Source organism: Megalobrama amblycephala, linkage group LG14, assembly GCF_018812025.1.
Source record: "Megalobrama amblycephala isolate DHTTF-2021 linkage group LG14, ASM1881202v1, whole genome shotgun sequence".
NCBI classification, from domain to species: domain Eukaryota; kingdom Metazoa; phylum Chordata; class Actinopteri; order Cypriniformes; family Xenocyprididae; genus Megalobrama; species Megalobrama amblycephala.
In genome coordinates this window covers 27054144-27066284 of record NC_063057.1, presented here as the reverse complement: position 1 = coordinate 27066284, position 12141 = coordinate 27054144, and the positions used below count along the sequence as shown (strand labels likewise).

The 12141-nt window shown below is 37.2% G+C and overlaps 1 protein-coding gene across 3 annotated transcripts; it reads left to right on the top strand.

Annotated features, from left to right (window-relative positions):
• Positions 1-1606: 1606 nt before the first annotated feature.
• On the top strand, positions 1607-6656 carry LOC125246321 (gastrula zinc finger protein XlCGF8.2DB-like). Of its 3 annotated transcripts, XM_048157283.1 has the most exons (3): positions 1610-2297; positions 2417-2484; positions 4793-6656. In XM_048157283.1, exon 3 carries the CDS (start codon positions 4934-4936, stop codon positions 5951-5953), a length of 1020 nt encoding a protein of 339 aa, XP_048013240.1. In that variant the 5' UTR covers positions 1610-2297; positions 2417-2484; positions 4793-4933; the 3' UTR covers positions 5954-6656. The 3 variants fall into 3 exon arrangements, with proteins under 3 accessions (XP_048013238.1, XP_048013240.1, XP_048013239.1); XM_048157281.1 differs by lacking the exon at positions 2417-2484 and having other exon boundaries at positions 1607-2297; positions 5025-6656; XM_048157282.1 differs by lacking the exon at positions 2417-2484.
• The last annotated feature ends 5485 nt before the right edge of the window (positions 6657-12141 follow it).

The window sequence follows — 12141 nt, the reverse complement described above, 5'->3', positions numbered from 1 at the left end:
ATGTAACGTTATCTCGATCTGTTCGTTAGCTTGATGTGCTGTCAGTAATGATTAAACATCTTTTTACAGCCGACTCTCAAAATCTTCTCATCGATTTACATTGTTTAAACTTTTTAATAAGTCAGCCGTTTACTTACATTATGTTAAACAAGTGCAATTTAACCACAGTAAACACCGTTTTTCCCTGAGGTACTTAAGGACTTGAATGAGCTGCATATCGCCGCTTTCCGCCATTTTCGAATACGAAGAATCCTCTCCTGTGGCATCACGGGATAGCGCAGCGTCCATCGAATGCCTACTACAGAATTCGGGCGGAAGCAGTAGGTCATCCGGGTACTTCTCACCTACTGTTTTTCGAATACTATGAATTTGGACATACTACTTGCCTCGTATACTGTTTTTCGCATACTATATAGTAGGGAAGTATGCGATTTTGGACGCACCCTGAATGATTTTGAGATTCGTCTTTTCACACTGAGGACGACTGAGGGACTCAAACACAACTATTACAAAAGGTTCAAACATTCACTGATGCTCCAGAAGGAAACACGATGCATTAAGAGCCGGGGGTGAAAACTTTTGAACAGGATGAAGATGTCCAAATTTTTCTTATTTCGCTTAAATATATTTTATTTCATTTAGTACTTCCCTTCGGAACCAACAGAAGATACTTTCATGTTTCCCGGAAGACAAAATAAATACAATTTACCTTGATCTTCAAATTCAAAGAATTTTGCGTGTGTCCAACAATATATGATGGTCACACAAAGTTGCTTTACTGGGCCTGGGGGAAAAAAAGCACCAAAAGGCTGATTAGCATACAGTGCATCGATGACAAAGCTCCGCCCCCCAATGTCATGTGCACAACCAATGGCAAGTTTTCCCAATTTATGCTGAATTTAACTAATGCTGCGTTTTAGACGAGGTTGGACGTGGGAATATCCCAATTTTAATGTCCCACTACAGACCTCAGTGCGTTCCAGTCATCACACGTCACGTTGAACATGTGATGCCGCCACAAGGTGAGCATATCACGTTTTTGTGTCAGTTAAAAAAAAAAACAGAATAAAAATAACATAATCGCATTGAAAACAGCTGACGAAAAGCAAATACGCATGTATCATTAGATAAACTTAATGTCTAATGTTAAAGTTTGTTTCATTAGAAACAGGACTTGCCGACATCTTGGAAGTGACGTCAAATGACGTGTCTCACTGAGGTCGGGGTTGATCCATGTACCCCGACTTCAGAGGTGAAATGTCTCACTTTGAGTGGTGTTTCCTAGAAGGAGGTAGGAAAAATCCATATTCCCATCTGTCTGGACACAGCATTACATTATTTAAACTACGTTACATATATATAACACAATGTTACCTATTGAGTGTTGCATTTTTTTGTATAGTAGTAAAATAATAGTTATAAGCTAAATTAAAAAAGGTTTTTTAAAAAATGTCAGAATCTCACATATTAATTGTGGTTCAAACTCTTTCATTGCGGAATACATTTAACTACGTATTTCACAATTCGACTTTGAATGATATATGTTTTATTATTAGCATGTGAATTTCTATGCACTCTATGATTTTAACGTTTGAACGGGACTTTTATTTTGTTCTGGTAATGTGACGTCATAAGGCTGCGCCGTGCTCCTGCGTTGTTGTGATTCGGCTGAAGAAAGGTTTGTTTTAAATATTTAAAGGGTTTTAAATCGTTCAGTCACTTTTATAGTTTTTACAAGCGATGTAAAATGAATTATATACCACTGAATGCAACGTAACGCTTTATATAACATTAACATGAACGTTATTTCATGTGATAAAGCGCGTCCACACGTGAGTAACAGTCTTATTTCGCTCCATATATCGTGAATCAGTTTATTACAAACGGGAATTCAGTCACTGATTTGTAGTGACGAGAGAAACCGCACATTTAAACTCTCCGACCCAGTGAAACCAAATGATTTGCAAAATGATTCAGTGATTGAACACTGACGACACCTGCTGGTCAAACAGTGTAAACACTAACATGTGTAATCTATTAAATGTAAATAAATACCGAATATAAATCAGAACTAAATGTTTGTATAAATTGCATTTGTTTAATTAATTTGTTGTGCTAGTTTTGAGTGTTTGCACAGACTACTAGAGCTAAACCTGATTGAGACGCACCCAGAGATTAAGTTTGGATGTGGATAATTATTCTCATCTTAAAGATGGCGTTTATTAAAGAGGAGAGTGAAGACGTGGAGATTGAAGAAACATTCAGAGTGAAACATGAAGAAACTGAGGAACAAACAGGTTGGTTTCATTCTCAAAGCTGAACTCAGTCATTTGATCCTTATTAACATGTCCAGCTCTACAGAAATGAGTGATATTTTTGAAGAGTTTCCTAATTAAAGTGCTTTTATTTGACATAGAGTGGGTCGCTTATGTGGACAGACGTGTTGAGATCACATGACCAGACGAATACTAATGCTGCTTCAACGTGAGAAGATCATACTTCCACGTTGGAAATTCGTCATTACAACGTTTCACATATTAAATTAGGAAAAATAATTTAGAAGGAACCTAAACAAAACAATTAACATTGCACCCAATATCTATTAAAAATGAACACCTTTAATTTCTATCACTTAATGACACAACCGTATCTAACAAACACATTCATTTTGCATAAAATGTGAAATCTGAGTGATACATTTTAAATTGGTTGTCTATAAGGAAACGCTTGTGCTGTTTTCTGTTGGAGCACATGGCTTTTAAGTGTTTGTCATGTTCTCCTCTGTCTTGTGTGTTTATGTGAGCATGTGGCTCCTGTCATGTCTGCCCTGGACCTTTTACCCTAGACAGGCTGCTTTTGTTCTGTTTTTAACATTTTTAACAAATTAAAGAGTTTCTGCAACTCTACACAGGGCTCCAGACAAAAAATTAATTAAGGAGCCATTGGCTCCTATAGCGGGGAAAAAAACATGCACCAAATAATTTTTTTAAGAGCCACACAACAATGAACTTATATTTTTAAATCACTCTTTTTACAGTTTCAGCATTTTCATCTTGTGATTTTTCTGGGAAATTAAAATTGTAACTATTTTCACTTAATACTATTACACATTTTGCTAATATTTTTAATCCAAATAGATTTTTATATTTTCTGCTTTCATTTTTAATGTCTTTCATGTCTCTTTAGTTTGTATAAATTTTTATTTCACTATTAACATTTATTTCAAGCAATGAAAAGATGTTTTTTTTAATGGTTTTACTTAACTAAAATAACCCTTATGGTAGTAAAATCTTTATATTGAATAATATGTATCAAATAATGTTCTAATGGTGCGTTCACACCAGACGCGAATGAAGCGTTAAGCGCGAGTGATTTACATGTTAAGTCAATGCAAAGATGCGAATAGACATCCTGCGGTGCGAATGAACACGTGATTTGCGCAAGTTGAAAAATCTGAACGTTGACCAATCAGGAGCTTGCTCTAGTGGTAATGGAGGCAGTAATCCGAAACAATGGAGGACAAAATCATTGTCACTGTATGATACATCTTCATACTTTTATAGAAACGGGAATAAAAATGATCTTGCTTGGAAGAAAGTGAGTGAGGAGGTCGGACAATCTGGTAAGTTGTAAAAACTTTACTCAATTTGAGCTATACACGTATATATTTACAACTACTTTCCTGCTGATGAGTTGATGTGTTTATTCAGAGGAAGTGTGCAGAAATGAGACTGGAGACGCCTGGCAGAAGCCCCTCTCATGACGCGAATTTGCGTCTGTTGAGAAGTGAATTTCATGTGCGAATGAAGCGAATAAACTCAAAATGTTCAAGCGTCAAACTTATTCACGCAAGTCACGTCTGGTGTGAACGCCCCATTTAGTCTTTCCTTCCTGAAGCTACAACAGTTTACTTTAAATCAAATAAAAAAATGGAAATAAATACCATAAATAAAAAAAAAAAAAAAAAAAAAAAAATATATATATATATATATATATATATATATATATAATATATATAAATATTATATATTAAATTTGTTTTGTGTAACCAAATAACAAACGGTGGAATGATATACATACTATATACATGATATACAGCGGGACTCTTATTTTAAAATGTCTATGCTTTACTATTGCTGCCTATTCAAGTTCAGATGAGGAAGATAAAAAAGTATGATGTTACAACCGTTTACAACACAATATAAAATAAATAATAGAAACTGTGATCGGTTGACAAATGTGCGCTAATCATTGAATGCGAGCTGCTCTGAAGAATGTGCAACAGCGCCATCTGTTGGCTTTAAAACATGCAGCGCTCACATTTATTTAATGAAATTAAAGCAGAACTAAGTAACTTTTTTACCTTCATAAATAGTTTTCTAAGTCCTTACGATGGTTAATTGACTTGTAGTGGTGTGTTTGAGGCGAGCACTAACCCCCTCTGGCATCTACGCCAGAAAACAGCACTTGCAAGTTGAGCTGCGCTGACCCGACACAATCTCGCCTCATGTTCACGTTCACGCGAGAGTGACAAAATGCTTTACGGTAATTCAAAAACAATGTATATATTATGACTTTATAAGACAATTTCGAAAATTACCCACCTCCATCGAGATTTCTTGTATTGTATTTGCAAAACTACTGCGCTGGTGAGCGTTGTAGTCGTTGTAGTCCAGAGCTGCGCTTCACTGACAAGCTGTGCATAAAAAATAATCACAGCTTTTTCATTTCATAATCGCACTAAGCCAAATTATGTAAGCGCAATTTCAACGTTAATTTTTTAATTGTGCAGCCCTACTGCCAGGGGAAGCATGTTCAAGGAGAACAACAGAGGACCTAATACTGAGCCCTGTGGCACACCGTACTTGTGCTTGAGACGCCTCTGCATTTACACAAGGAAAGTAGTAGTGGTCGGATAGATAGGACATAAACCATGCTAATACTTGTCCAAAAATGCCAACATAATTATCAAGCTATCAAAAAGAAAGTGGTTGTTAATTTGTGTATGTCTCTCTTCTCCTTAGACCTGATGCCACTGAAAGAAGATAGTGAAGTACTGGAAGAGAAAGATCAACATGATTTCACAACTGGAGAAAAAACATTTATTTGCTCACAGACTGAAGAATCTTCCTCACAAAAAAGAGCTCAAACAGAAACTATTAGTCATTTCACCTGCCAGCAGTGTGGAAAAAGTTTCAGTAAAAAAGGACACCTTAAAGTCCACATGAACATTCACACCGGAGAGAAGCCCTTCACCTGCCAACAGTGTGGAAAGAGATTCACTACAAAAGGAATCCTTAAAGGCCACATGGCGGTTCACACCGGAGAGAAGCCTTACACCTGCCAACTGTGTGGAACCAGATTCACTCAAAAAGGAAGCTTTAACAGGCACTTGAGAATTCACACTGGAGAGAAGCCTTACATCTGCCAACTGTGTGATAAGAGCTTCACGACAGACCTAAACCTAAGGTATCATATAAATAGTCACACTGGAGAGAAGCCGTTCACTTGTGATCAGTGTGGAAAGAGTTTCAGACACAAAATATCCCTTAATAAGCACATGGGGACTCACTCAAGTGAGGACTGTTGCATATGTCATCAGTGTGGAATGAGTTTCACAGTCAGAAGTCACCTCAAGAACCATGTAAAAATTCACACCAGAGAGAAGCCTTGCATGTGCCATCACTGTGGGAAGACTTTCTCAAACAAAACAAACCGTGAGGTTCACATGAGAGTTCACACAGGAGAGAAGCCGTTCACCTGCCCTCAGTGTGGAAAGAGCTTCAGATTTAAAGGAAACCTTCAGACGCACATAAGAGTTCACACTGGAGAGAAGCCTTACACATGTCTCGAGTGTGAGAAGAGTTTCACTTATCAAAGAGACCTGAAACGGCATTTGCACACTCATTCTGAAAATACAGTGCACTGCTCCTCGATGTGGGAAGAGGTTTAGAAAAAGAAGCAATTCATTTGTACATTAACTTTCTGACCAATCAGTTTAATTTGAAGTGCAATTTTATAAATGTAATTAATTTTCTTTTGCTGTCACACTTTAGAATCAGAAAGAGCTTTATTGCCAAGCATGTTTGCACATACGAGGAATTTGTCTTGGTGACAGGAGCTTCTAGTGTAGAAGAAAGTACAGACATGGAATTACACAGTACAAATTAAATATAACAACATAAGAAAACAAATTTCTAAATGATGCGATATAATACAGTAGTAGAAATATAGAGGAAAAAATGTTTTAATGAATTAACAGATATGTGATTTACAAGTGTACAGTTTATGTAATTTACAAATGTTCAGTTTTTTAGTTTTAGTATCAATTTTTATTGTTCAGGCTAAATATAACATGTGGGGAAAAAACTGTTACTGTGCCTGGCTGATTTTCTTAGCCCTTTTTCTCACTCTAGGTGTGAAGAATAATAAAAATATCATGGCTCTTCCAAGCTTTATAATGGCATTGAATGGGGTCCCAATTGCTAAAAAAGTGCACCGGTGGTAAAAGTAATCCATGTGGCTTGTTAGAATGATAAATTTGAATACAGCTTCGTTTCATGTGTTGTTGACATTTATTTGTGATGGTTAGTTTTATTTATTTCTTTACTCATTTTTGTTCATATTCTTGTCAGTAAAATATAATTTTTCATGAATTCAGGTATTCATTTCTTGACTGAAAATTTATGTATTCACTTTGGCTGCATTTGTCTACTATTCATGCATAAAATATCATGACAATACAATTAAATTACATTTTGCTTATTTCACTCAAATATAGCATTTTCAGTAAGAAAATATGTAACAATTAAATATCGGTCAGCATTTATCAATATAGTGTAATCATTCTTGGCTAATGTCAGTTTTTCAGAATTCTCACACTTTTAGAGTGTAAAATCAATTTCATTTGCCCCCCTCGGAGAACAAATGAAAGACTGCATTCTTGTCAAAAAGATTTCTCCTTTTTACTTGCATAATCTCCAGAGCAATCTAAGTTAATATGCAGGGAGTATGCAGTTGCTCTCGAAAGGAACTGACATAAACCACCAGATTGCACTCTGATCTTTGTTTAGATAGCCAGTCTTCTTTCAAAATTTTGAGTGGGCCCCTTTCATTGTGTACAAAAACTAATTGCACTGGGCTAAACCCCAGCGACTCCTTAACCCTCTGGAGTCTGAGGCTGATTTGGGGCCTGGAGAAGTTTTGACATGCCCTGACATTTGTACTTTTTTCAGTTGTTCATAAACATATTAATGGAAAAAGTGTCATTACACTGTATTCAGCATAAACTAGGCTACAATAATATGTGAGGAACATGTATGTACATGTTTGTGTTTTTGAAGGAATAACATTTATGCGTGGTTATTGAAAAAACAAAAAACTTAAGTCACTGAAATAAGGCCAAAAAAAGTATAGTAAATCTGTGTTTACAATACTTTAGGGTATTGGAGGTTGTAGACTAGAGTTTTTGCTTCAAAATTATGTAAAAATTATGCTGCCTACTCCTTCATATAAAACAATATATTGATTTAGTTTTTGTAAGACACTTTTTGCCAAGAAACACAGTATGCATGGAGGCGTGAATCACCACTGAATAATGGGCCATTCTCACCTGAGAAGATAAAATAATTGCATAGTAATGAGCTGAAATGACTTGCATATTAATGAGGCATTTCAGTCAGGTAGGCTGTGAAAAAAACCTTCTGTGATGTCTCAAGCTCATCATGATATATGAAACATACCGAAAAATATTATTACAATATAAAGTAATGGTTTTATGTTATACTTTAAAATATAATGTATTTCTGTGATGCAAAGAGTCTGAATATAGGCTTTTAGTTTAAAAGCATGCACATTTGGAGAAATATTGGATTCTCATATGCTTATGTCAATTTTCTATACAGAGGAGTTATATTTATTTAATATTCATTGTCATTACTACGAGCGCTGGTGTTTTCAATTCATCCTTGAAGTCGGAGGGCGCTCTCTGTGCATTTTTAGTCCACAAATTCATCTAAAAGAAGAAGAGGCTATTCCATGAATGGAGTTTCCAATTCATACTGCAGCCGGAGGGCGCTAAAGAAACAAAAACTCATCTAAAATTCATCTGTAGAAGAAAAGAAAACAGGAACTAACTGCATGTCTTCTAGAGCTCCCTAACCATGACTTTTACATCCAGATAAACACTTTTCAAGACAATAAATACACGATTGAGACGAGACATGTATTGATGAATGCATGCTATATATTGCCTCTGAATTTGCGTCTGAATAGCGCTGGCTCCGTGGGCGTGGCCGCATTAGCAGATAATGAGCTGAATCACGGACTTCTGACATGGCTCTCTTGTCATACAGATTACATAAACACAGAAGGTTTGTTTTCGATTTGATTTAAATGATTTAAAACCTGACATCTTAACGTTTTTTTAGACATAAGTTTAACTTTTCTGTGATTAGTATTCACTAAGTTACAGTTCATTTTCTGAGAACTATCAGATTGGACTTCGTTCAGAGGGAGAGGAGAAATCACGCATCATGTTAGTTTTCTTTATTTTACAAAAAGCACAACATTGTGTTTTTACTCTGAGTGTATACAAATAAAAGAAGATATTTTATAGTTTCAATTGATATATTACTTATGTCTCTATGACAAAAAATGACGGAGTATTTTAAGTCTGTTTTGCTGCAATGTGAAAAAAAACCTGCAAAACGCGCCGGCGCGTTTTCAGACCTCAGAGTGTTAAAGACAAGAACTGTCCCCTCAGCTTATTCTTCCCCCTGGTTCACCCCAGAGCTCAGATTAATGAAAGCGAAGGCTAGGGGCCTTGAACATCTCTATAAGAAGACCTGTCTTCCTGCCCATGCTACCCTCTACACTGAATTTATATCACAATATAAAAAATCCCTTAACACTGCACGCGCTACTTACTTATCTAATATTATAAACAGAGCAAAGTGTAAACCCAGGACCCTTTTTTCTGAGATCAACAAACTTGTTAAACCACCATCTCCACTGCTTAATGGTTCTTCTGTCCATTGTGAAAATTTTCTGACATTCTTTACACACAAAATTGACAATATCTATAAATCTTTCTCTTCTTCAACTCCTTCAGAAACTTCTACTTTCCAGATACCCTACCCAATCTCTAACTTTACTCTCACCAATACATCTGTGGTTGAACAACTGATTATGAGCTCTAACTCCTCCACCTGCCAGTTAGATCCTTTACCAACACATCTACTCAAAAACCTTCTCCTTTCCCTCATTATACCTATCACCCACATGATAAATAGTTCCCTTATGACTGGTTATGTACCACCTGGACTGAAAATAGCCATGATCACCCCTATACTTAAAAAACCTGGCCTTGATGACACAGTACTGGGTAACTTTAGACCAATTTCCAATCTCCCTTTTTTGTCTAAATTCCTAGAAAAAGTGGTTGACTCACTTGGACAAAAATAATCTGCAGGAACCCTTTCAGTCTGGTTTTCGCCCCCTCCACAGTACAGAGACTGCTCTTCTCAAAGTGGTGAATGACCTCCTCCTCGCCTCTGATTCTGGTGTCCTCAGCATTCTGGTCCTTTTGGACCTGAGTTCAGCTTTTGATACCGTCTGCCACTCTGTACTTTTGTCCCGATTGTCTGCAATCGGCATTTCACAAACGCCTTTAAAATGGCTAAATTCATATCTCACAGACAGGCAACAGTTCATTAGCATTGACAAATTCAATTCTCATTCTGTCACCTTCTCCCGTGGAGTGCCTCAAGGATCTGTCCTTGGTCCACTTTTATTCTTAATCTACACACTTCCCCTAGGTCAGATCATCCGGCGCCATGGCTTTAATTTTCACAGTTATGCTGACGACACACAAATCTATTTCACTGTACAACCTAACTCTGTCCCATCCCCCCATCCCCCCTTCCTTAACATCTTGCTTACACGATCTCAAAATATGGATGGCTCAAAACTACTTAATGTTGAATATGGAAAAAACTGAAATTCTGCTGGTAGCCCCTAAATCCCTTGATCTCACCCAACATGATTTTTCTGTTAACATTGACGGTGTCCTGGTTCAACCCTCTTCCACTATTCGAAACCTTGGTGTGTTGTTCGATTCTAGGCTAAGTTTTGAACCCCACATCAATCAGCTTGTCAAGTCCTGTTTCTTCCATCTTCGCAACATTGTCCGTTTAAGGCCCTCACTAAATCTCAAAGATGCAGAAACTGTTGTTCACGCTTTTATAACTTCACGTCTTGATTATTGTAACTCCTTGCTTTATGGTATACCCAAAAAAGTCATAAATCGCTTGCAGTTCATTCAGAATTCAGCTGCTCGGGTCCTCACTTTTACCAAAAAATCAGCTCACATCACCCCTGTCTTACAGCAACTACATTGGCTCCCTGTTAGTTACCGCATCCAGTTTAAGATTCTTACTCTAGTTTTTAAGGCTCGTCATGGTTTAGCACCTTCCTACCTTTGCGAAATGATTATCCCCTATGTCCCTGCCCGTACTCTGAGATCGAGCACTGAAAACTTGCTTGCAGTACCCAAGTACCGTCTATCCAGTGTGGGTGGTAGGGTCTTCTCTTGATTGTAGACTTTGACAATGACACGCCTACCTCCTGGAGAGTGTCCTTCACTTGGCTGGATGTTGTGAATGGGTTTTTCTTTACCATGGAGATGATCCTGCGATCATCTACTACTGTTGTTTTTGAAGCCTAATGATGGCCTGTTTGGCTTGCATGGAGAGCTCCTTTGAACGCATGATGTAGGTTCACAGCAACAGATTCCAAATGCAAATACCACACTTAGAATCAACTCCAGACCTTTTATTGCTTAATTGATCAATAAATAATGAAGGAATGGCCTACACCTGTCCATGAAACAGCTTTTGATTCAATTGTCAAATTACTTGGGGGGTGGCTACTCTCAAGAGCTGTAATTCCTAAACCCTTCTTCCAATTTGGATGTAAATACTCTCAAATTAAACCTGGGAGAGTGCACTTTCAGCCCACCATAGCTATACAACTATAATTGTACTGAATATCTTTTGGTAAATACCTGAAAAAAAAAAAACAAATTCAATATTTGGACCTGACCTGACCCTTATAGGTAGAGATCTTCTGTCAAAAGCAGGAGTTCTTACATATGCTGTACATTTAGTATTGATCAGATTTTACCTATTTACCCAGTAAAAATCGTGTGTTCTACATTCATAAAACTGTTTTTATGAATTCACTTAAAAGAGATGGTCTTAATTTTCTAGATGCTTCTACTTTAAATAATACTGTAGCGTTCTCAGACAAGGATGAGGAGTTTTTGACAGCAAAGGTTGTTTACTGAAGGCTGTTGTCAGCCACAGCCCATGCCGTACACAAACCGGCTTATAAGCAATAAGCGGTGTGGTTTATAAGAGATAAGCTGGTGTGGCTTATTAGAGAACCGCACATGAACCAGAGGCCCTCTTTCTGCCCCTTCTCTCAGGTTCCCCTCACGATACCACAGGGGGCGTAGCATTTGCCATATTCAATTTGACATCCAATAACAGTTCAAAAATACCTACTTTGTGGAATTTACCAGACAAATTGTCAGCGAAGGTATAAGCTTTTCCTGCACATGCTTTATTGTTTTGAAAGCTGATCTACAAGAACAGTTTTCCTCCACAGTTGTAGTTTATTTGGAACAACTAAAATCACCCGAGTTCTAACCAGCTGCACCTGTCAGTTCCATCAAGCTCCCTATAAAGTCACATAAATCTCTACTTGAGAGTGTACTTGCCCGACTACCTACCTGAATGCAGACTTACCTTTGTCATCTTCTACGCACTGTTATTCCTGTGACCAGCAATCAGCCTGTGTGTCGCATGATCCTATCTACAAAAGAAGAACAACACTAGCTTAAGTGTGACTGTCGGTTACCTGTGCTCTTATCATTGAATCACCTGCTCACCAGTTTGCATTACCACTGCCGTTTTGTCAATAAACACCAGCTGAGTGAATACCTGTGTTTTTGGTTTTAGTTTGTCAGATGTTTAACTCTCAGAGATATATTATGATGAGATTGAGGAGTATGTGTTGCACTAATGTTATGTCTTTTATTTAGTATTTTGTATTGTTCATGATTTCCTGTCCTTTTGT